At 34.3% G+C, this 27,018-nt stretch overlaps 1 protein-coding gene across 2 annotated transcripts in view; it reads left to right on the top strand.

Annotated features, from left to right (window-relative positions):
• Nucleotides 1-27,018, top strand: part of Gbeta76C (guanine nucleotide-binding protein subunit beta-2) — a 45,905-nt gene that overhangs the window by 7,661 nt on the left and 11,226 nt on the right. The window contains exons 2-8 of one of the 2 annotated variants that reach the window (XM_087157912.1): nt 12,554-12,631; nt 12,975-13,034; nt 18,701-18,846; nt 20,807-20,870; nt 22,058-22,293; nt 23,184-23,313; nt 25,531-25,602. In XM_087157912.1, coding sequence (XP_087014038.1) covers nt 12,554-12,631; nt 12,975-13,034; nt 18,701-18,846; nt 20,807-20,870; nt 22,058-22,293; nt 23,184-23,313; nt 25,531-25,602 — 786 coding nt within the window. The remainder of the gene's footprint in view (nt 1-12,553; nt 12,632-12,974; nt 13,035-18,700; nt 18,847-20,806; nt 20,871-22,057; nt 22,294-23,183; nt 23,314-25,530; nt 25,603-27,018) is intronic. The other variant, XM_087157913.1, reaches the window with a different exon arrangement.

The following is a 27,018-nucleotide window of genomic DNA, read 5'->3' on the forward strand; positions in this document are numbered from 1 at the left end:
CGTCACACCGATCCTACACCGAGCATCATGGTTTGGGGTGGCATAATGTTTGATATCAGAACGCCCCTGGTACACATTCACGGCAGTTTGACAGCGGACCGCTACGTTACACAAGTTGTGTATCCCGTTGATCTGCCCTTATTGCAGGGCGCACCCAACACGTTATTCCAGCAAGACTATGCCAGGCCGCATGAAGCACGGCGAACTCTTAACAGCCTGACTGGATTTGACATCCTTCCCTGGCCGGCAGCCTCTCCAGATTTGAATCCCATAGAACACCTATGGGATCTCATTGGACGTGGCATGAACAGAGGACCAATGGCACAAACCATCGATGATCTGCTCACAGCAGTGGATGTGGCTTGGCAAAGGTTACCTCAGGCAACCATCAATGGAGTCATTGATAGCATGCCTCGCCGGATTGAGGTCTGTATAGCTGCCTGAGGTGGCCACGTTAGATATTGAATAAATTGCTTTATAATGATTTTATTAGTCTGTTTTTTTAATCATTTGCATATCCATCTCACTACTATCGCTCCTGAAATTTGCATGACGCTACGTGCATTATTTCTTGGTGTTGCAATTTCACTTTTGAGGAGTGTATTTCGTTAGGGGCCCGGAAAACTTTGTGGGCCTTGGGCCTGAATTTGTCTTGATCGGTTCCTGGTCTCAGACAATAAGGTAGTTACCGGACTATCTATCACTTGAACCTTTTCCTTGGTGTTGGAAGATGCCAATCTCGTGTAAATATGTGAATAGTTGCATATATTTCTTTTATTATTTTCTATTTTATTACACCTGCATAAATGTTAATATTATTCTGACCCTTGTAAATATTATTATATTCTAATCTAGTTTAATCTCAATTATGTTTAGTTTGCTATTGATTTCATCATATGTTCAACCGACAAATTCCCCCCGACCCGACAAATCAGTTAAGGCAGTTGCGAGGCAAAGCACTGAGATTTGAGCTATGTTCTAGTGTAGCAGGTTAGGGATTCTAAAAAAACTTCCATGGAATCACGAGATAGAATAAAAATGAAAACAGTTTTAATAAAACTATTTGTTAAAAGCATATCTCACTTGAACAGGTATTCTAAATTTATGAGTCTCATGATCTTTCCATGATGCCAAAGTTTCAGATAAAAATTGCCTCATTTTAAGCCCATTTGAAAAGTGTGTGTTTGTAAATTTTTATTTAAATTCATAACTTGCAATTCAAATTTTTTTTTCAAAAATTATTAAATAAAATAACAAAAATTAACAAATAATTATTAAAAATTATTCTTTAGATAAACGAATTTTATAATTGCGTGCAAAAAATCTTTCATTTCGCTTAAAAAGTTCTCGAGATATGGTGAAATACGTAAAGAAATCCGAATTTCTGAATTTTTTTTCCTGAAGACCACACTATTGGGACCATATTTCCCAGATTGCTGTTGACCCCTATATTTTGGAGTCAGGGATCTTAATCTGCCGAGAAAAAGTGCATGGAGGATATTTCAGTATCGTGATCTGTCGCACCAACTACAATCGCCAAGGTGCCAAATAGTTTTTAAACTGTCAAATTTTGTTTTAAAAAAATGTAGATGTTTGCCCGGGGGTGGCTACGAGTTATACCTTTCGACTTGGTCCCTTTCTGTGATGATTATTTTAGTTTCTCACTGGCCACTGCCCGGAAGTTTCCAAAACTTGGCGATTATTCTGCCACAGATCACGATACGGAAATCTTCCCAGGGTATGTTTATTCAGAGAAATTTCATTCTTATATCTGATTTCGTAACTTAAAATATTTGAGGTCACTCACTCTGACCATTAACCCTTTCGCGCCGACTGTCACAAATACGTGCCAGCATAAAACCGTATTAACCAGGGTAAAAAGATAAAACTGGTAATCAGAGTAATTCTTTAGCAGTTTATTTGTGGGTGGGGTTATAATTATTTGATTTATTTAATTCACCATTACTTAGTTAAAAATAAAATGATTTAGTTATTCTTTGAACTAACATTGATTATATCAGCGCACCGAGATTTATGTGATTTCTACCATTCTACATTGATTATATATATGATTAAGCTAACAATAATTAAAGTAAAAGCAAAGTAAGTATGTCAAATTAGCAACGCCTACATTTAAGCTACCGTTTTTTATTTATTTACATCCTGATTCTGATTTTGTGCGAATGCTTTTATGAATCACCCGTTCCCAAGGGGTTAAGATTGAGTCCTTGTACGTAAAAATGCGATCAAAAGTTATTCAGGGGGTTTATTTTTTAATTTATTTATTTACTTTTTTTTATTTCCTTATTTTTAAACTGCGCATATTGCAACAGTAGGGTTTGCCCATCATTGTGAGTCGATGTCGAAAATTTATGATTTAGAACAATATAGATTATTTTAAAATGTTTCCTTTCGACGTTTGTCAATTTTTAAGAACGTTTTTCCCCGAGAATAATTACTAACAAACGTTGTGTCCCACCTTAAGTATTATAACAATAGTGAATGATAGCAGAAAACATTTACATCCATAGCGATGCCATTTTCATTCTATAGTTCTTTCACTTGTTGGAGTAAGGAACCCATAAAATGTGCATTTACATTGCGTCCGATACTTGTTTTCGGAAATCCATAGCCGTCAGAGAACTCTACTATCGTAAACTGGCGGAAAATTAATAAAAAAGGAAAGGGAAAAAAACTATAGTGATCACGCTTTTATACCTTTTCCGGTTTTATCAGTAAGATTTTTTTTTCCTTCTTTTTTTTTGTCACGGTTCATTTTTTTACAATAGATTATGACTTTGCATTCGCAAGAACACCCATAAAGGAAGAAATCAATTCGCAAAGGAATTGAATGAAAAACAAGTCAAATGTGATCTTAAAATTGGATTTAATTTTTACGTTATGCAAATAGAGTCGGACTTCTATTTAACGAACTTACATTTTGCGAATTTCTCTATTTTGCGATTTTTTTTCGAGGAACCAAGAACATTTTGGAAATTTCTTCGTAAAATAACTTCCAAATAGCGAGGTGAATTTTCTATTTAACGAACTTTTCTTTGAGATCCACTTTCCCTATTTCCCAAAATATTTCGGAACCTTTCAAACTTGTTAGCGCATTTTATGGGGGAAATGACCTTGAATTAATTTTTGGAGCCAATTAACTTTTAGAGAAAGTATTAAAATCCGTTTATTTTCTTGTTTGCATTTCAGACGAAAAACTCCGACAAAATTAACGGATTTTATCTGTAGCAATTAAACTTAAGAACGCATGTGGTAATGTATATTTAAAATGTATGTAGCATGATAGTGTAACACTGAATATTGTTCTGCTCTATTCTTGCTTTTATGCAGATTTCTTTTATGGTTACGATTTATAAAATAAATTGTAGATACAAGTTTACAAGATAAAGGTGTATCAATTGCTATTTTAATTATGCCTAGTGTTTATGAATTTAAAACCTGTTTTGTGTTGTTTAAGTATTTTAAAATGTGATTTTCTATTTAACGAATTTTCCATATAACGAACTTATTATCGGGATTTAGCGACTTTGTTAAATAGAGGTCCGACTGGTAAATCTTTAAGTGAAACTTAAAAACTTGGCTAATACAGGAAGCTGAATTGGATAGCTGTTTCTGTTTCACTGCATATAGAACGTTCTTTTAAACCGAGAGTCTTTACTGATAAATTAAAAAACGAAAGGAAAAAATGTCTCTTCTGTTTGTGCTATAGTAGTGCATGTCAACCTTTAACTCTGCGGTGTAGCCAGTCTCGCGACACTAATTCAACAAGCGTTACAAACCATTAGAAATGTGAAACTAATTGCTTTTAAGCGTTTAGAAAACACTATTCTTTAGACCAGTGTTCCCCAACCTTTTTATCACCGCGGACCTGTCAACGTTTGATAATTTTGCCACGGCCCACTGAGGGGGGGGGGGCATTGATTGTTTATATTTTAGATTATTTTGATTTTGCAATTTTAATTTAATTGTATTTAAACATACCTTTAAAATAAAATACAGTTACACCAAAAAATAAAGTGATTTAACATTTTAACTTACTTGAACGTTACATTAATGAGAACCCTGAGCTTGTTTCTTTGCAATAGGACGGCTCCATCTGGGGGTAATCGGAGACAATGACACCCGAAGTGTGTTGCTTATCTCCAGTTTATTCTGTTGCTTTGTTTTGGTTGCTGTTACTGCAGAAAATCCCGCTTCACACAGATAGGTTGTCGGAAATGGCAATAGGGATTTAAGTGCTGTGGTGGCAATCTCGGGGTATTCTGCCAAGACTTAAATCCAGAACACCGGCAGAGTTGCTGTTTCGAACGTAGTCTTAAGGCCGCCGTCATTTGCAATCTCCAACAGTTGATCTTCTTCTTGCATTGACAAGCTAGATTCACCTGATTTGTTGGCAAATGGGTCGCGGATCCATTCCTTACCTGGGGCCCTATTACCAGCTTCACGGAATCTGATTCCGATCGAAATGAAACTCTCGTGACGTCATAAATCCGTGAATGTCAGTTAAGTCGTATTACGAGCTCTTGATTCCGCTCGGAACTAAATTCCGATGCGAAATTATTACGAATCCCATTCCGGCAGGTTTAAGAGTAAGCGAAATCTAGAATCCGATAAAAGTTTGTTTATTTTATTGAACAAAATGGCGCTGTTTTCCGTCATACAGCTAGCTATTGCTGAAGAGAGTGATCGAAACACTATTAAGAGAAAGATCTATCGGCCTAAAAGATTTTGGGTATTCAAATATCCCGACAACGAAATTTAGAAGTTAATTTGGATTGATTAGTTTTTTAATTAGTTTTTTTAAAATGGTGTTACTCATAGGCGAAATTCAGTAGTGGAAATGAATAATATCGGATTGTGGAAATTAATAACAAAAGCTATATAAAAAAAATATGTACAAAAAACAATAAAATCTTAGTTAAAACAAGGAATTACCAAAGTTAGCTATTAGAATATCCTATATTGTTTGAAATATGCATGTGTGGGGATTTAACTATCGACTGTGTTAACCTTCAACTATCTTAATGTACTTTAAGATGGATGCAAGTTAATATGTCTTGTATAATAGTGATTTGGTATTTAATATTTATAGTGGTAATTACGCCAGATATGCCGGTAAGGCTTCCTTTATTTTAATCTGGATTGTTTTCTAGGTATTCCACAATCATTGTTTGCAGGCGAATATTAATTTTTGTACGTGAAGCCATTTGAAAATACTACGTTGTAATTTCACTCTACACTACTCTCTATACTTCAAATAAACACAAACTTGGCTTTTAGAACACAAAATTGTTGAAAATGTATGAATTTTTAAGCTTTCAGTTTTAAGTTAATGCGATTTTAACTCGCATAGAAGTAGAGAATAAAAACATATCGTTGCCAGATTAATAAATTAGAATTATAATAATTTTCTAATTGGTCAAAGTTAGCCCCGCCTACAAACTTCAATTTCACCGGAATCGTGTGGAATGGCGATTTCGATTCCGGATTCCGATATGCTCATGTTACGGCAAAGTGGGTTTTACGAAATTGGCAATCCGATGAAAGCTAGTTTCCGATCGGAATCGTTTCCGAGCGGAATAAGTTTCGATGAGTTGGTAATAGGGCCCCAGGGGCCCTATTACCAGCTTCATGGAATCTGATTCCGATCGAAATGAAACTCTCGTGACGTCATAAATCCGTGAATGTCAGTTAAGTCGTATTACGAGCTCTTGATTCCGCTCGGAACTAAATTCCGATGCGAAATTATTACGAATCCCATTCCGGCAGGTTTAAGAGTAAGCGAAATCTAGATTCCGATGAGAGTTTGTATATTTCAGTGAACAAAATGGCGCTGTTTTCCGTCATACAGCCAGCTATTGCTGAAGAGAGTGATCGAAACACTATTAAGAGAAAGATTTATCGGTTTAAAAGATTTTGGGTATTCCAATATCCCGACAACAAAATTTAGAAATTAATTTAGATTGGAAATTATTTTTTTTTTAAATGGCGTTACTCATAGGCGAAATTCAGTAGTGGAAATGAATAATATCGGATTGTGGAAATTAATAACAAAAGCTACATAAAATAAAATATGTACAAAAAACAATAGAATCTTAGCTAAAAAAAGGAATTACCAAAGTTAGCTATTAGAATTTCCTATATTGTTTGAAATATGCATGTGTGAAGACTTTACTATCGACTGCGTTATCCTTCAACTATCTTATGGTACTTGAAGATGGATGCAAGTTAACATGTTTTATATAGTAGTGATTTGGTATTTAATATTTATAGTGGTAATTACGCCAGATATGCCGGTAAGGCTTCCTTTATTTTAATCTGGATTGTTTTCTAGGTATTCCACAATCATTGTTTGCAGGCGAATATTAATTTTTGTATGTGAAGCCATTTGAAAATACTACGTTGTAATTTCACTCTACACTACTCTCTGTACTTCAAATAAACACAAACTTGGCTTTTAGAACACAAAATTGTTGAAAATGTATGAATTTTTAATCTTTCAGTTCTAAGTTAATGCGATTTTAACTCACATAGAAGTAGAGAATACAAACTTATCGTTGCCAGATTAATAAATTAGAATTATAATAATTTTCTAATTGGTCAAAGTTAGCCCCGCCTACAAACTTCAATTTCACCGGAATCGTACGGAATGGTGATTTCGATTCCGGATTCCGATATGCTCATGTTGCGGCACAGTGGGTTTTACGAAATTGGCAATCCGATGAAAGCTAGTTTCCGATCGGAATCGTTTCCGAGCGAAATAAATTTCGATGAGTTGGTAATAGGGCCCCAGTTCGTGGGTCTTTTGTGGTTGGGAAGTAGCGCTCGAACTCTTTTAAAAGCAAAGACAGGTGATCGTGAACCAACTGGGAGAATGAATCTTCAGGCTCTGTCTCGCCTAAAATACCCGCTAATGTCTGAAACATGTCGAAAATGCCTCTGTTCACGTGTCGTCCCCATAACTCCAGTTTGGCTTTAAAGGCAGCTACTTTGTCAGCCAACTTGAAAACAGTTGTCATTTCCCCCTGAAGGCACAGATTGAGTTCATTCAGCAGGTTGAATATGTCACACAGGTAAGCCAGTTTGGTGACCCATACCTTGTCACTGAAATGTGCTGCCAGCGGTGACTTCTTTTCTAAGAGAAATCTTTGCAATGGCTCTCGCAATTCAAATACTCTCAGTAACGATTTTCCTCTGGATAACCATCTTATTTCTGTGTATAACAGAAGGCATCTGTACTCTGCGTCCATCTCCTCACAAAGCTGCTCAAATAGGCGCGAGTTAAGGGCGTGTGCTTTGATGTAGTTAATAACTTTAACGACATCAATCAATACGCTGTTAAATTCTGGTGACATTTTTCGGCTTGCTAGCACTTCCCTGTGAATGAGATAATGTGTCGCTTCACTTTCAGGTGCAACTTCCTTAATCCGAGCAGTTAAACCAGATAGACGTCCGGTCATAGCAGCAGCTCCGTCTGTGCATATGCCTACACAAAAGGACCATTTTAGTTGTCTTGATATATAACCATCCAGCGACTTGAACAGTTCTGCTCCTGTGGTGTTGGTTGGCAAAGATAGTGCACATAACAAATCCTCATGCACATCTTCCTGATATAGATATCGCACATAAACAAGTAGTACTGCCTTGCTGTCAATACCTGTAGATTCGCAAACCTGGAGTGCGTACCACGGTGATGCATTAATCCTCTCCAACAATTGCTTTTCAATGTCTTCGGCTATTTCCTCAATGCGTCTAGTCACAGTGCTAGCCGACAAAGGCACATGTGCTATCTTTTCCACAGCAGCTTCTCCTAGTATTTCACGGCAAATGTCTTTAGTGGCGGCCAAGATTAATTCTTCACCAATATTGAATGGCTTTTTAGCTTTTGCGGTTAGCAATGCGGTTAGCCACCAAATATGATTTCTCCTTTATTGATGTGGTGGCCATCATAAATTTTTTCTGTCCTTCGTGTTCCCGTTTTTTTCTTTCAAAATACTCCAGGGGCTTGTCTTTTAATCCAGGGTGCTTGGCATTCAAGTGGCGAAGCAGTTTTGAAGGTTTCATTGCGTCATTAGAGAGTTGATCACCGCAAACTATGCAGAGCGGTTTTGGTTTGTGTGAATCGCCTGTCCCGACAAAACCATACTTCAAGTAGGACTCATGGTATTGTCTGTTAAAAGTTGCATTTTTCTTTGATGTTGAAGGCTCTTCGGTCTCTTCACTGGACCTTCTCTTTTTTCCAAGGAAACTTTCTAAGGTCGTCTGTTTTGTATTCATGTTTGCTAACTTGTGAGTTAAATTTGTGCAGACACAATACACACGTACACCAAGCACTGTTAAACCTGAGAAAGTACCCGTGAACAGAGAGAGGAGTGATAGACGCTTTCTTTTTACAAAAAACAAACAAATCCGCATAAAGCACACAAAACAGTAGAGAGGAATCATGGTCACGTGGTCTTTGGGCGACTAAATGGCAGACGAGCCAGCTTCTCTTTTATAGCCTTACTATACACTCTCGCTGTGTGAGGCGTTAGAATCGAGAGAGAAGACGAAGTTCTCCATTAGTTCCAATGCAAATGTCGCGTCGCGCTTTCGTTTTTTATTTATGACATTTACAGTTACGATGATTGTTTTTTTTTATTAAAACTAATTGAATGAGAAAATAGTTGCAGAAGATTTATTTTTTTTTTTTTTACTTTTTAAAACATTAAAAAAATTATGTTACTACCTTTGGGGGCATATTTTTTTAAATAAATAAAATTTTAATGGAACACAGATATTTTTAATTTGGGGTATAAACCTAGGAATTTAAATTCAGTTTCAATGAAATGGGCGGACCGGTACCATTTGATCCACAGACCGGTACCGGTTCGCGGACCGGGGGTTGGGGACCACTGCTTTAGACGACAAAGAGCTGAAGATTGTCGCTTCTCTTAGAATGTACCATCTAAAGGTCACACTTGCTAACCTCCTGTCTGGCTAAAATTTTCAATCGAAATTTGTTGTTTTAGAAAGGGTTATAAACACAATCATAGCCTTATTAACACAGTAATAACCTTTAAATAAGATAATCATACTTTTAAGCCATCATATGAAACAAAGAGAAAAGTATTATTAATTAAATTTTTTTAAATAAATATCGAAATTATCGTTCTTTACAGAATGGAAACCTATACTTCGAATGTTTTTTACTTTAGTGCCAGGGCATGTGTAGCAGTTTTAAGCTCTCAACTTCTTTTTATTACACATTTTAGTAAAGAAATATTTAATTTTTGTTTTTCAAGTGATAACAAACCTTGCGTCGTGGTAGGCAATCTCATAATTATATTAAATTTACAAAGCAAATAATCATACATGAAAACATAAACTTTTCTACCACTAGAAAAAATTTATCCAAAAAGGCATTCGCGGCATTTGTGCTTAAATTAAGTGGATATTCTTAAAGTTAGCTACCACTTCAAGGTTTTTTAAAAAATAGCATAGTTCCATGATTACAGGTCTAAGTTACGTATACTTGATGAAAGTGGTTGGAAATAAATTATTTTTATTTATTTATTATCTCTTTGATTAGTCAATCATAACTACCAGTAGGATTTACACGGTAAAACGAAAAGTTTCCATGCTATCTTTTTAAATACAAATTTTTCACTAATTTCGTTTTTTCGGTTAAATTCTTTGAGTTAGCAAATAATCTTTAATAACTGAGGTGGCCTCGTTAACCCGGTTCTCGTTTGAATTATTTTCTAATTTACACAGTTTCTTTCCATTATCTTTCAATTGTAAACGGAAAAAAAAGTCTTTAAAAAGTTGCTGATTTTAAAATCTTTTAATGAAATTTTGAATTTTATTAGCAGCTACTTTTTGTATTTTTAATCGCCTGTGGCCGTGGCAACACTGCGTTATACAAATGCCTACCAAATTACAGCGGGAGAAAAAAAAATTACGTCTTTTTAAATCATTTATTTCAAACGCATGCTAATATCTTTCCGATAGGTGAATTAATCTTTTTATTCAAGTTTTCACATGTTTATTATTATGTATTATTATTACTCATTTTAAAGTTTTGCTTCATTTCTATAAAAGTTCCATCTTCAATTCATCTGTTACAAGAACTAACCATAAAATTACGAGACAAAAATTTAAATATTTAATTATTCAATATCAAATTATCATTAAACAAAATTTAAAATTAGGATTTTTTAAACTTTCATTAAAGAATTTTGATATTATTTTAAAGCTCGTTCTTTTCTTCATGTTTTACGTTTACATTAAAAACCTTAATTTGAGTAATAACAAAATATCAATTCAGAACTAGTCGTTTATCATATAAGTGTTATTTCTAAACCGTTAAAGAAAATGGGTGGATCGTTTAAACATCTTACATTAAAATTAAAAGGTCAACCTGTAGCTCGACAAAAGAATATTTGAAGTCAAGGTTCTTGCAACTATTCAGCAGAAACATTTATTACATTTTACTCTTGTGAATCAACATTATATTAGGAAAAACCTGTTTTCTCATTCAATAAAATAAAAAACGAATTTTTTAAATTCGTAATTTTAATTAAATATTTAGAAAACAGCTAAGAGAGTTATAAAAATTTGGGGCTGCTTGTGCCCTGGAAAAGAGAAAAAAAATCGTTGTAAACCCATTTCACACCAAGCTTATTGTTTTCGTAAAAAAAAAAAAAATAATAATCTAAGTATATGTTAATATTTTTATCTTTATTTAACAAATTTGATTCATATAATGATTTTGACCACCGATACAACATAAATAATTCAAATAAATATAAAAAAGACCTCACAATATTCTTTAAATATATTAAATGTTTATGCAGTCGAAATAATTAATTCCTGCTTACAGTTGCAAAATCAGTTGTAATTTCGCTACCACTATGTTTAATCTTAACCTGTTAAAAGAAACGACAGCCATGCGTTGTGTGTTTCTAATATGGCTCATACACGAGCAAAGTTTGAATCTAAAATTTACCACTTGCGATTTTTTAAATTAAATTGTTAGCTAACTCGGAATATTATCTAATTATAATAGTTATATCGTACACATTCCATATAATCTTAAACAGAGGATGTAACAACCGGTAGCTAAATATACATATGCAGGTTTGTGTAGAGATTACAAGTGCTGCTAACAGTTGTAATATCAATTGTAATTTCGCTACCACTATGTTTATTCTTAACCTGTTAAGCAAAATCGGCAGCCATGAATTGAGTGTTTCTAATATGGCTCATACATGAGCAAAGTTTGAATCTAAAATTTAGCAGTTTTGTAAACTAAATTGGTAACTAAGTCGGGATATTATTTTATTATAATAGTTATATCATACACATTCCATATAATCTTAAACAGAGAATGTAAAAACCGACAGCTAAATATATACATATGCAGGTTTGTGTGCTGGTTACAAGTGCAACTTATAAATCACTAGAATCTAAAATTACGAATTTGTAATTTGTAAAACTAAATTGGTAGCTAACCCAGGTCAAAATTTTTGATGGTTTTCCATTGATGGACCAACATAATCTTGATGGTTATCATCAATAATTCCATCATGAACCATTACACTTTTAGATGGGGACCAACATAAGTCACCTCAAAGCAGGAATTCGGACTGATTTATGATGGTTCAACATAAGAATAGCAACTTGTTTTGATGGTTTGTTCATATTAAACCATCAGAAATTTCCATCATAGTTTCTTAGAAATCAAATATTGTAACAATCATGAACCACCATCACTTCAATTTAGTAATTCGGACTGATTTATGATAGGTCAACACAAAAAAAACTAAAATTGCTTGGATGGTATATTCTTTCTGAACCAACAAGAATTATTATTAAACCATCATGGTAATGCATCGTTGTACCATTAAGGACCCTCATTAATTTCCATCATTGTATCTAAGAAATCAAATGTTGGAACGATCATGAACAACCATCATCTCTATGTAGGAATTCGCACTGCTTTATGATGGTTCAACATAAAAGAACCCAATTTGTTTTGATGGTATATTCCTGAGAACCAACAAGAATTCCCATTAAACCATCATGAAAATACATAGTTAGAACCATCATGGATCATGATGGATTGTTGATCCATCAGAGTCAAACTTCTCTTGATGGTTAACCATCATAGTATTAAATTAGCGCTTTCCATCATGGAATGATGGAAGTTTGTTGGTATATCAAAAGCTATGAAAACATAATGGAAAATAATGGAAGATGGTGACCATCAAATGATGTTGGACCATCATGAGTCACACCTAAACCATCATAAACCATCAAATTTTTTTGATTGGACCATCAAAAATTTTGACTTGGGACAACAAAAAAAGATCGAAAATAGTTTACCCATTAATTAGCTCACTTGCGCGGCTTTCAAAGTGCGCGTGGTTTCGTAGCAAAAATAAAATTTTGAATGAAATGTTAAAAAGAGTTTTAAATTAGTTTTTTTTTTATATATTTCATCAAATTAATATTTATTTTGACGTCAATCATCTCTTACTTTTTAAAGGGAGATGAAACCACAAGCCTAGCTGCTGTTACCAAAGCGAATATGGCCGTTGGAAAATTGCTGAGATCCGAGAGCCAGGTAGAGCACAAATAAATCAAATCTAATTAAGCTTAAATAAATCTAATTAAGTTAATCAAATCTAATTTAGATTAAACAAATGATAAATTTTAACTCACACTTCACATTTTCTCAACGCTTTTGACAAGTTTATGAAAAGTTTTTTTTTTTTTTTAAAGTTCGTGAAAATCTACGTTTGAAGGTTAAATACAGTATAAAAAAATTTTTTTATTTGACTTATGATTTGAATTCGTTAAAAAAAAAATTGTATGACCTTTTTTTATGCTAATGTCTTATTTTCATGCTTTTGCTAAAATTTTAACAAAAAAAATACGTTCATTTTTAATAAAATTTTTTTTTAAAGGATCAAAAAGATGAAGCTGGGCTGAAAGAGGAATTAGATGGATTGATTGCAAAAATAAAGGTAAATTCATATTTTTTTTGTAATAATTTCATAATTTTTGAATTCTTTTTTTCATAATTTAACATCTGCAAATTCAACATAATGCTAAAACTGTAACAAAAATCAAAGTTCGAATATTTCTCTAAGTACAGAAGAAAGTGCAAACTTAATTGTAGACAAGTTACAAACCTACTATGATTAGATTTCATTTCAGAATAATATTCAGGCAGGGATGTCAAGTTTCTGAATATATAAAATACCCAGATAGTAAAAGCATTACTTTTTTAATTTTAACTTAGTTTGAAAAGAAGAATATTTGTGGCTACCACTACTTATTAAAAATTAAAACATGTATATATACTTTCGTAGTGTGTCACAATTCTAGGCGCCCACGGGCACTACCTTAGATGAAAAAGTCAATTGTCCGCTTCGCGGACAGGTACTTTGTATCCTACTATAGTTCAAGTTCAAGTTTGGTAAAATATAACTTCGATTGCAACTAATTAATCGATTATGCTTGTAAAACAGGGCTGCCGATAACTTCCTTATTTGCAAAATGTTTTATGAAGTGCTGAATAATAAAAAACGAAATCTTTCAGGTTTTCGGTTTACATTTTAGAAAACCTCATAATCTTAAAAACCGCACCTGAAGTGGGTTTTATATAAGCTTTTGAATTACTTATATGTAGTGGTGCGGAAAATAAATTTTTTTCAAATTTACTAACAAAGAATAATATTAGGGTTCCTAAAAAATTCTATCCTCGAAAGAACACGCCCCTTTTTCTACAAGTACACAAAAGGTGCCTTTACTAAAAAAAGAAAGAAAAATAGAAGGGTTATTTACCTTTAAATGCATATATCAGAGATACCACTTAATTTTGTTTGATACTTGCGTTACAAGTTTGAATAAGTATGCATATGCTCTCCATACATGTTGTGTCTCCATACATGTTGTGTTTAAGCTAGAACTGGCTAGAGTATTACCGTAAAGTCAAAAGGAAAATACCCTATTCCTTTTTCTTTTATAAAAGAACCTTTTGCATTACTGTAAAAAACGGCTTGTTCTTTCGCAGACAGAACCTTCTAGAAGACATAATGCATTACAACATAAACTTGGCTACTAGAAAAAAAATTTCTCAAAAAAACCTAGAAAGTTAGCAACTCAGGAAATACAATAAGAAACCTTACATCATGGTTGTAAAAGTTCACAAACATGCTGCATCGATATATAAAAACTATTAATAAATAGTAGCAGTTCCGATTCTCTCAAAATATTATATAAATGAAATGTTCCTAATAATCAACATTTTAGCTTTTACAAAAATTTGAAGGCTTAGTTATGTCTCCGAATTTTAATCGAACGATGTGAAAATGATTTAAAACGTTTTATAGGGGAAGCATAGCAACCATAATCATTGTCGAATATTTTTGTATGGGTCCATCCGTCTTCCATATAGTGACGTTACGGTAAACCTAGCCTTTGCGATGAAACCTAGATGTTTGCAAAGGCTTGGTAAAAAGCCGAAATGGAATAATATTGAAGCAGACTTTCATTACGTCACTTTGGTAAATATCAGTTTATAAAGTTAAAACCTAGGAATTACCTGATATCTGGATTTTCTTTTATAGCGGCAGCAACTTTAAAATTGTGCCACTTAGAGTAAAAGTGTTATAAATTGTATGAATTTTAATTAAATAAACTTTACTTACTTTATTTAAAAACAGCTGGGCACCTGGGCCGCGCAGCGGCCCCTATCCCATTCACCATGAAACTACAAAAATGAGTTAAAAACATTTTGAATATAAGCAGTCGTTATAGTAGCTTTACAATAATATTACCATGATTAGAGAAAATACAAACTTGAACAGAGATATTTACAGTAATTGCCATGAAAAAATGTACAGAAAATATAACCTTGATTAGAAAACATTACAACTTGAACAGAGATATTTACATTAATTGCCATAAATATGTACAGAAAATTGAATATGAGCATGAATAAATGATGATTATATATATACAAAAGTCGTGATTCATAGGCGTGAAGGTTTTACATAAATTTTGCCAAGCCCTAGTGGCGCCATCTAGTATGATCAACTTTAATTTGAAAGGGCAGTATGCAGTATTTATTTTAATAATCTGTATGGAAAATTAGAGTTCTGAATAATAATAAGAGTTCAGATAGAAGTTCAAATCAAGTCTAAAAAGATGTTACTGTGCAAGAGTGACTTCCCCCATAATCCTCTGAAGCAGTTGAAGCACTTCTTGATTTTTTAAAAGTTCTTGCAATTCTTTAATTATTGTAACCAATCTTTGAGCAAGTCCTGTTGTTGGTGGTGGTATGGCACGTGTTCCCCTCCTGCGGGGACGGGCTCTGCACCCCGTGTAGTTGGCTGTATGAGAGTCTCCGCAGTTACTGCACTTAGGTGGTGTATTTTCATCTTTTTGGCACTCGTATGATCGGTGTTTGGCGGCGCACTTAACACATCTTGATCGTGAATTACATGATCTTTGACTGTGTCCAAATTCTTGGCAGTTGTAACACTGGATTGGATTTTGCCCGCCTCGGAACCTTTCAATACTGATCGGGATACTTTGTATATTGGTGATAGAGAAAATTTGTCGATTAACATCTGTTTCTGTGAGAATTGTGAGAAAAAGTGGGAGGGAGCCTGTAGGTCACGCCCACTTTTCTCTTAAACTGAATTACCTTTTGCGTTATGATGTCTGACTTTGCCAGTTCCTGGGAGATATGATCAGTATAGAATCCAACTGGAAGACCACGAATAAGAACTTTTATATGCTTAATTGGTTGAACTTTTGCTGGAGTTGTGGGTGGATCTACAGTTGAACTGGAATCCTCCTTGGGTGGAGCTAAGTCAGTATCAGATATAGATTCAGATGGTTGTAAGGAGGTGGCGGTATCTATCGGTGAAAAATGTTTACTATTTGTGGTCATGATTAGATTTGCTTCAGCTTTTTTGACATTATTTTTCTTTTTCTTCTTCTTCAAAGGGGGTTCTGCAATATTTTTGGTTGAGCTTTCTGAATCTCTGGTTGACTCATTCCCCGTCTGCTCCAAAAGTTGGCCGCCTTCATAAGTTTCCATATCAATGACATCAATTGGTGTTGTCGGTATTTCGGGCCTATTTGGCACAGGCATGAGAGACCGCTCCAAATGATTTAGTTTCTCAAGTAGTTCTTTATTTTTCCTTTCATCTTCTTTAATTCTCCTTCCCATGTCTGCTAACTTTTCAGCCATTTTGGTTTCAAAATCCGAGCATTCCTCATCCGTCGTTGAACCACGTGCACGTCTTTCGGTCAGCCGCTTTCCGCCACGTCCGTGTTGGTGATACGTAGCCATTGTTGCGTGATTGCGAATATTAACTTCAGCAGTGATGTTAACGTAAATTGAAAGCTACTATATCGGGCAGAATCATTTAACTTAACTTGCATCTACTTATACTCTTAAGTTAATTCAGAATTAGAAAAACATACATGATTGCAAGAGTATGAAATAGGTATTACTCACTCAAAAGACACCAATGAAAATCCGAAAGTTCTACGACCTCCTCGCGTCTCGATCAAAAAACGGTCACCTATCAAGAGCACATTTTTCAAATTTTCGTTAATCTAATTAAATGAATTTCAGTTCAGATTTAAATATTACTTTTTATTTTTTATATTTAAAGTGATAACAAAATATTTACATTAATATTTTTATTTTGGTAAAATAAATTCGCTTTATGATTTGGCCCATCACTACTACAATATATAAATACTATATAGATAAAATAGAGTCTCAATAGTTTCAAATATTACAGAAAGTTTTAACCATAAGGCGTAGAAGGTAACTATGGTATAAACATACCTAACACCTACTGCTGATTATCTGCAGTTGCTACGAAAGTTTTTTTCCCGAGTGGTTGCAAATATGATATTTAATTCACTATGGCACACATTTAAATTTTAAAAAGTTAATTTAATTCTTACAAGTGTAAGCATTTTAAACAAAGTGTATTTCTTACATTTTTTTTCGTTACATAAAACTTTACAAACTTAATTTGGAATTTAACGTAGTAAATATTAAAAGTGCGATTAAATCCCTCAATCCTGAAGTTATTATGTTAATAGGATGGAATTGACGTAAAATCTAAATAATTTCAAATGTGTGGATAAATACTTATATTTAAAAAAAAAAAAGTTAAATGGTACTTTTTAAAAATTATCTAGTTTAATTTATATTGCTGTATAAAATTTTATTTTCTCATTCAAAGTGATTAAAAACCATTAAAATCATTAGGATTTTTTTAAAAATTTTGTCAGGCTTTCACACATATAAGGCCTAATATTCAGAGTTCTTACATATGTAATATTAAATTCCTTATGCTGTGGTGGTTAAAATTATTTTAATCAAAATTTTTCAAACTCAGAATAACATATTAAAGCATTAAATAGGCTTCCACTAGTAAATATCGTTCGTAAAAATTAACAGGTATGTACTAAAAGTGTGTAATACGCATTTGTTCTTACTATATATCAATAAGGACGATAAATACTGATGAAATTTTAACAAAACTGGAATAACGCCACTATTATTATATTCTCATAACTTCCAACTTTCACGGTCACTTGGAAATATTTTACAAAATGTTACCTAAATAATAATTAAAATAGGAAGAATTTTTAAAAAAATATTAATAAGGTACTCTGCCAACACTTAAAATTATTAACTCGCCTAGCTTCACTATATGCATATGTTTGAATCACTAGTTTCTGTAAAACTTTAAAATTTAAGATTCATACATATTATTATAAGAGGACCGGGATAGCCTGGATGGTAGGGCGTTGGACTCGTGTTTGTGAGAACGGGAGTTCGAATCCAGACGGCTGAAGAATCCCAGTGTGTTTAATGGTGACTGGTGCACGTTAAAATCTGTGGAGGTCACAAAGTCCTCCCAGTTCCCATAACAAGTCAATACCTCTGGGGGTACTGATCCATGAGCTCCCTTATCTTCTGGAATGTGATCAAAATTACAAGGATACGGACGTGAACATTGGTAGTCGTAACCCCAGAATTGAGTCGGCTGTTCAACGACGGTTATAAAATAAAATTAAATAAAATAAAATATTGTAATAAGATGAACATTTCTACCAAGACAAGATGACGGTATAAGTTAACGGGTATTTATTTTGAATTTAGCTCTAGATTACCCAAAGAAGTCATTTCGACTGCTTTTTAATTTCAATTAGAAAAACAACGATGAATATACTGACACAATTTCTTAGAATTGTGTGACTTTTTGTACAACATATAATTTTTCTCATTGTTAATATTTTACTAATAACTTGTTATATAACAGTAAATAATATAAAAAATATTAAAAATTAATTTTTAACAAATTTCTTTACACATTAGTTATTCTTTAACAATCCAGTCATGTTGACTACTTTTCGGCAATATAGATATATACTATATACAAAGTTTCAGTCTTTCTAGTGTTAATAAAATGAGACAACACTTTGACTTGCCAGTGTGCGAAATAAGTATTTTAATATCGCTAAATAAGTATTTTGTTCATCTAAAGAAAATATTTATTAACTTATAAAGTAAATAGGAAATTGTATTACGTATTCTATAATATTCAAAACATATTGCTTTTTTAATGTGATATAATTATATTAGAAGGCACAAGCAGCATCAGCTGATAAGAATTTGGAAGAAGTATGCGGAAACATGGCGGACATTCCAAAAATTCCAGTGAGGACCAAAAAAATTTTGAAAGGACACTTATCCAAAGTTACAGCCGTTCACTACTGTGGAGACAATAGGTAATGTATCAGAAATATATGCATAGAACATTTTGTATTAATGAGTTAGATATTAACAAACATTTTTTATTGCCATGTTTATAAATACAATCGTTGTAATTGAATTGATTTTTCAATTTGGAAGGGACGTTTTCCCGCGCAAGAAAAAGGCACCAAGTGTAACATAATCTTGACATTTAAAAACAAGTTACCTTACATTGGAAGAAAAAAACTTAGTAAAATTACTACATTACTGAAACAAAGTAAGGTTCTGTCTTGAAGAAGAGTTAGCGTCATTAAGAAGGATCTGCTCTCTGACAAATCTTGATAATGAATGTCGATTTTTGAGCGCTCTTTTCCCTTCGACTTAGAGCGCTCTCTCGACTTTTTCCACCTTTATAATTTTTGAGGCAGATAAAAATTTTACAATATCAAGTATATGGGCCGGGACACCCTGGTTGGTAGGGCACTGGACCCATGTCCGAGAGTTCGTGGATTCGATCCCCACCTGCCGAAGACTCCCCGTGTAGTAAATGGTGACTGATGCACGTTAAATCTGTCGAGTCGCAAAGTCCTCCATGTTCCCATAGCAAATAATACCTCTAGGGGTAGGGGAGAGTGGGGTCAATTGTAACAGGGTACGATTGGGTACGAACAGGGTACGAATTTCGAGTGTCGGGTTCTAGATTTGGTTCCTAGGTGGCGCACAAGGTGTATTTAATAAATCTACATGTACACACCTGCTGGTAACCATTTTTATGTAATTTTGAAAGTGTTACATCGCAAAAGATATTTTCACGCTACGTAAGTACTTTTTTTGGTATTAGAATATTATATTGTAACAAAGTAATTTTGTTTAAACAAATAAAAATTATTAACCGAATATGTAAGTGGACACCTTAATTAACATTTCAAAAAAAATTATTAGCTTTGTTAATTAACTAGCATTGTTTTTAACAAATGAAGCTTAAATGGCGTCTTGGGGACGATTGTAACAATAAGTAAAGGGACGATTGAAACAGCTGAAAATAAAATTCATAATTTCAATTGCAGTTGCAAACGCCACACAACAACTACCCTTCTAAGCAAATTGACTTTTTTTTGCACTCTACACATCGACAACAGCGCCACCTCACCGCTCCCATATCCAATTTGCGCATGCCCGCCCTTTAGTGAGTTTCAAGGTTAAGTTGCCACTATTTAATTTACAACCCTCGTATTTATACATTGAAGCTACCACAAAGAAATATTTTCTTCAACGACTGCAGAAGTTGGCAGTAATGGAACGCGATATCAGAGTTACATACATCGTTTACATCAGCGTGTCATTTATGTCAGCTGTTTATGGCACTATTTCAGGTGAAGCTGGTAAACTTTCTTCTGTGATCTGATGTAGTGTTTTATTTCAAATTAATGTCAATTAGCCGTGATGGCTCAGAGGATAAAGCGTTCGCCAATGAGGTGAGCAGGGTTCAAATCCCGGTCGATACGAATTCCGCATCTGGCTTGCACAGACCACGGTGCTGACATGAAATGTCCTCAGTGGTAGACGGATCATGGGGTAGAGTCCCCTTGCCGTCATGCTAACCGTGGGAGGTTTTCCTCTCCATGTAACGCGAACGCGGGTTGGTTCCATCAAAAAATTCCCTACAAAAACGAATTTCGCCCAATACTTGATTCAGGAGTTCCCTTGTCTTCTGTATTGGGTTCAAAATTATTAGTTTACGGAGTTGAACATTAGTAGTCGTAAACCCAAAAATTTGGTCTGCTGTTCAACGACGGTTTTTAATAAAATAAAATTAATGTGAATGCGCGATAGCTGTGTAAAATTGATGTAGTTCCAAGGGGTGTAGTTTGCGTATTTTGTTATTCATAATTTTGTTATCCTTATTGTAGTTTTGTAACAATAGGTAACAATTTTGTAAAAATTTTACATACAATGGCAAAATACTAAATTCAAGGTGACATTTGATTATTTTAGGCACTTGGTATCTGGATCCTTAGATGGAAAACTTATAATTTGGGATACTTGGTCAGGAAATAAGGTTTGTACTAGAACTAATTTACTTTTGTACCAATTTTATTTAAACAGCGTGCTTTTATAAGTGGGCAATATATTTTGTAAATAAGTGGAATGTTATGTATAATTCACATTGACTTGAGAAAAAATTATTTTTATTCATTTATTGTGTTCATTTTACCTTATGAAGTTTTTTTTTAATAATAAATCTATAATGCATTAAAAAATTTTTTTTTACTTAAATATGTAAGTTATAGTTCGTTTAGGATATATTATGAAAAATATGGAAAGAAAAAAAAACGATAAAGCTGTTGCAATCCAATCTTCGGATTCAGGTTCTTGCTCCCAATATTGGTGTACTTAGTGTATTTTTTAAGTACTTTTTTTGTATATTTATTCATTTATGAAGTACAATAACTAAATTTTTCTGTTATTTTTTAAATAAACGAATAATTTCATAGTATGAAAGCTGAAGTTTTTCAAAATCTATGTTTCTACAGTAGAAATACCAATTTATTAAAAAAACAAACAGAATAAAGCATTTATTGTAAGGAACAGTCAAAAGAATTTTTGTCAAAATCATGGCGGAAGAAAGCAAACGATTTTAAAATGTTTGATTAATAAAACGATTTTAAAAGAAAAGAATTTATTCTCTTTCCTTCGCTATCATTAGTATGGTATTTTGATTACCTGTGCATCAGAAAGATTATATAAATGGGCATTGAGCTGTAAACTAAATAGAACGATTTTTATTTTCTTCCTTTATTTAATTGTAACCACAGGGCCCGACTTAGCCTAATTGGAGCCCGGGACAAAAACCTTCTTTGGGGGCCCCCTCTGCTTCACTACTTCCGTAATGAAGAATTGAACTTTATGGAGGTATTTAAATTTTTCACCTCATTATACATATATAACAAGAAAATTGACTGGAACCTAATATAGTTATAAAGTCCCCCTCCCCCTCCAATGGTCAGACGAAATATCGTTCTGTCTATTTTATTGATTTTCTGACAATTCTATGCCCATCATGCCGAATGCAGTTTTCTGATTGTTAACTTTGTCATCTAGCTGAGAAAAATTCATATTCACGTTGACATTAGGGCAGAATCCAGTTAAATTTTCGCAATTACTATGGCTCACTCAGACAAACTGGAGTCAAGATAAAATTGTTGCCAGGGTGGACTTATTCTTTAATATTTTGTTTCCCTCTAGGTTAGAATCATTCCTCTTCAGTCGAGCTGGGTGATGACTGCATCCTATTCACCATCAGGCAACTACGTGGCATGTGGTGGCATGGACAATATGTGCACCGTGTACGATGTCAACTCCAGAGACAGTAACGGCACTGCAAAGGTTAGGAGAGAGATGATGGGATTTGAAGGTTTTCTTTCCTGCTGCAGATTTCTAGACGACAACAAACTAATCACTGGATCGGCTGATATGAAAATGTAAGCAGCAACTCCGGATCTCAACCTCGGTGCGATTTTTCCTCTTCTTTTCTTTCTTAAATTTTTCCAGGGGCTTGTAAAGATATGCTTGACATCTCGAAATCCAATAATGATGACTGTGCTGAAAGACCATGCCTAAATTGATTCAGGACAAAATAAAAAGAAATTTAAGAATAACATGAACCTCATAAGTTTCGATAAAACGCAAAAATTGAAGAAAAAAAAAATGTGTTGGGAAACATCGATTTTCTCCCAATGATCTAGGATTACTGACTATAAAAGTAAAATGTTAATAAAAATCATTACTGGATTAAGCATGGAGGTATTTTCAACTCTTTGTATTTAAATAGGAATAAATAGCCGGAAGGGTAGATAGGTAGTTAACTTATTTGCGTCGCACTAGAGCTGCACAATGGGCTATTGGTGACGGTCTGGGAAACATCCCTGTTTATGATCTGAAGACATGCCATCAGCATTTATATCCTCTGAAGAGGGGATGGCTCTCCTGTTTTACTAGTTTGACGACCTGCGGGCGAAGTCGAGCACATTACGATATAACAGTTTAACGAGGAACAATACCGCGCACCCTCAGTCCCTACGCAGGCTGATCAAAGTGATCAACCACCCGCTTACTGACAGCAGCCAGTGATGTTTTACTGTTCTACTGGGAACAGTGTCTTTACGATCAGTCCACTGCTGGACTTTAGGATATTAGGATATTTATAGCCGGAACTTAGGATATTTAAAAAGAAATGATAATGAAGCGATCGCTCTGTTATTTGCTATACCTTAGGCTCCATGACGAAAAGTGGCTATTTCATCAAAATCTGTACACACTTAAACGAATCACCCTAATGATGATGTATATATTTATTGTTTATGTGTTTTAGAATGATGTGGGATTTGGAGAAGGGTGTCAAAGACTTTGAATGTGACGGCCATGCCGGTGACGTGATAAGCATGTCATTACATCCTGACAAGACCTCTTTTGTGACAGGATCTGTTGACAGAAGTGTGAAAGTAAGTTAAAACTGTTAAATGACGAATTTCAAAGTTATTCATAAACTCAGATTTAAAAATAGAAATCATGAGATCGATGCTGACGATTGACTGAGGTGTGTGTTAGTCTGCTATTGACGAGAACCCTCGTTGGTAGCTTACTTAGATCGATGCTGACGATTTACTGAGGTGTGTGTTAATCTGCCATTGATGAGAATCCTTGTTGGTAGCTTACTTAGATCGATGCTGACGATTATCTGAGGTGTGTGTTAGTCTGCTATAGACGAGAACCCTCGTTTGTAGCTTACTTAGATCGATGCTGACGATTGGCTGAGGTGTGTGGTAGTCTACTATTGACGAGAACCCTCGTTAGTAGCTTACTTAGATCGATACTGACGATTGGCTGAGGTGTGTGTTAATCTGTTATAGCTAAGAACCCTCGTTAGTAGCTTACTTAGATCGATGCTGACGATTGACTGAGGTGTGTGTTAATCTGCTATTAATGTGAATCCTCGTTGGTAGCTTACTTAGATCGATGCTGATAATTGGCTGAGGTGTGTGTTAATCTGCTATAGCTAAGAACCTTCGTTAGTAGCTTACTCAGATCGATGCTGACGATTGGCTGAGGTGTGTGTTAATCTGCTATAGCTAAGTAGCTTACTTATATCGATGCTGATGATTGACTGAGGTGTGTGTTAATCTGCTATAGCTAAGAAGTAACTTACTAAGATCTTGCTGGCGATTATCTGAGGTGTATGTTAATCTGCTATTGATGAGAACCCTCGTTGGTAGCTTAGATCGATGCTGACGATTTACTGAGGTGTTTGTTAATCTGCTATTGATGAGAATCCTCGTTGGTAGCTTACTTAGATTGATGCTGACGATTATCTGAGGTGTGTGTTAATCTGCTATTGATGAGAACCTTCGTTGTTAGCTTACTTAGATCGATGCTGACGATTATTTGAGGTGTGTGTTAAACTGCTATTGATGTGAAACCTCGTTAGTAGCTTACTTAGATAGATGCTGACGATTATCTGAGGTGTGTGTTAATCTGCTATTGATGAGAACCCTCGTTAGTAGCTTACTTAGATCGATGCTGACGATTATCAGGTATGTGTTAATCTGCTATTGATGAGAACCTGCGTTGGTAGCTTACTTAGATCGATGCTGACGATTATCTACTGCTCTTGATGAGAACCCTCGTTGGTAGCTTACTTAGATCGATGCTGACGATTATCTGAGGTGTGTGTTAATCTGCTATTGATGAGAACCTGCGTTGGTATCTTACTTAGATCGATGCTGACGATTATCTACTGCTCTTGATGAGAACCCTCGTTAGTAGCTTACTTAGATCGATGCTGACGATTATCTGAGGTATGTGTTAATCTGCTATTGATGAGAACCTGCGTTGGTAGCTTACTTAGATCGATGCTGACGATTATCTACTGCTCTTGATGAGAACCCTCGTTGGTAGCTTACTTAGAACGATGCTGACGATTTACTGAGGTATGTGTTAATCTGCTATAGCTAAGAAACTTCGTAGTTGCTTATTTATTCCTTGGTGCTATAACACCTCCCGCACCACATATCTTCAAACTCTTTGATCATCAGCTTTCTTTTTATAGCTTTTAACTTTCTTGATTTTGAAGTTACTCTCAACTTTCTCAAGCCAATGTTTTCTGAGTTTTTCAGCATTTCGCTTTCGTGTTATATATCGGCAAAAAAAAAAACCTTTATTTAAACGTCGATTTTTATTCATTCTTATTAACCTCTGTAGACTTTTAGACTCTATGATGGTAATTATATCTTTGTCTTCATATAGTTTTTCAATTTATAAATTTGTTCTGATTCTCTAAATATGATTATCTGCCACGGATATAAATATTTTTCGCATAATTTTTCGTTCTTAAGTAATTTTTTTTTTCATATTGTGTAGTTGTTAAGGTTTCACTTTCGTAGGTTGTCTCAATATTGTTTTTTAGGTTCTTATTTTTATAGTATGTAATATACAAGAAGATCTAGATATTTTCTGGAGTCAGCATTTTTCCTGCTGTAAGTCTGGCATTAATTAACCCCTCGTCAGCGCATTTTGAAATTTTAGAGTAAAAAACAAGGAAAGAAAAAAAGATGCAAGCAATTTTTTAATAAATTTACCTCTTTTTAGTTTTGATTAAGTTTTATCATCATATATTATAAATTTTATTTGTATAGGATAAAACATCTCCCGTTTTTATTTAGCTGTGGGATATTCGAGATGGAAAATGCAAACAAACATTCTGGGGTCACGAATCAGATGTGAATTCAGTTTGCGTAAGTATTCCTCAGATATCTTTCATCAATTCTTCCTTCCTATAATTAAATTATTCAAATTACTGTAAGGTCATCTATGCAAACTGAATTAATTCATTTTAGAAATTAACAAATTCAGTTTGCATAAGTATTCTTTTGTACAATTGAAGAGAAAACTTTTTCTTATGCAACATTTATGTTCTTAGGCAACATTTATGTTTCATATAAATCATGATTTTTAATGTTTGATAAATAAAAAAATTTTTTTACCCACCATCACACAATATTCGGAGATTATTCAGTCAACTAGGATTTTAAGTGTTGGCGCAGTAGCTTGATTTTTAGAATTTTTTTAAAATTCTTTTAATGCTTTTTTGTGAAAACTTCCTAACAACTGTAAAAATTAGCAGCTAATAGGTTGGCTATAATTACAAATTATGTACTGAAATTATTTATAAAGAATGGGGCAAAAAGGGAGTGTGTTTATGAAGGTAACCATTTATTTACTTAAATAAATTAAATCTACAGTGAAACTATAGTTATTCGAGTTTCTACTGATGTTCTACGTATACCTTTCCGATAGCTAAATGGGGGTACGAACACTTTGAATAAAACATAGTTTCATGTTGTGACGATTTTCAACTTAATTGCAGGCATGCAATTTTATTTTATATTTCATAACCGTCGTTGAACAGCCGATCCAATTTTTGGGTTTACGACTACTAATGTTCCACTCCGTAGTTCTGTAATTTTGAACCCAATCCAGAAGATAAGGAAACTCCTGGATCAAGCATTGAGAGAAATTTGCCTACGTGGAAAACTTTTTGATGGAACTAACCCGCATTTGCGTTACACGGAAAGGAAGACCACAAGAACTTCCTACGGTTAGCCTGACGGCAAGGGGACCCTAACCCATGATCTGTCTACCACTGAGGTTATTTCACGTCAGTACTGTGATCAGTGCAAGCCGGATGCGGGATTCGAACCCGGTTCGCCTTCCAATGAATCACCTCATTGGAAGGCGAACGCTCTATCCCCTGAGCGATCGTGGCATAGGCATGCAGATTTTGAAGAATTTCATGCTAAAATCTATTAAAACGATGGTGTTCTGGCGTATTTCAAAACACAGTACGCTTTTTCTGGCATAGTTGACGCCCTTTTGATTAAGATTACCCCCAACAGCAATTTTGATAGTGGTTTGATTTTGATTTTGTTCATTTTACGTTGCACTAGAGCTGTACAATGGGCTATTGGCGACGGTTTGGGAAACATCCCCGAGGATGATCCGAAGACATGCCATCACAATTTTGATCCTCCGCAGAGGGGATGGCACCTTCGCTCGAGCACTTTACGGTAGAACAGTTTAACGAGGACCAATACCGCACACCCTCGGTTCCTACGCAGACTGATCCAAGTGGTCACCCACCCGCACACAGA

This window comes from Parasteatoda tepidariorum, chromosome 2 (genome assembly GCF_982258835.1).
Source record: "Parasteatoda tepidariorum strain Cologne lab strain chromosome 2, Ptep-v5.0, whole genome shotgun sequence".
Classification (NCBI taxonomy): Eukaryota; Metazoa; Arthropoda; class Arachnida; order Araneae; family Theridiidae; genus Parasteatoda; species Parasteatoda tepidariorum.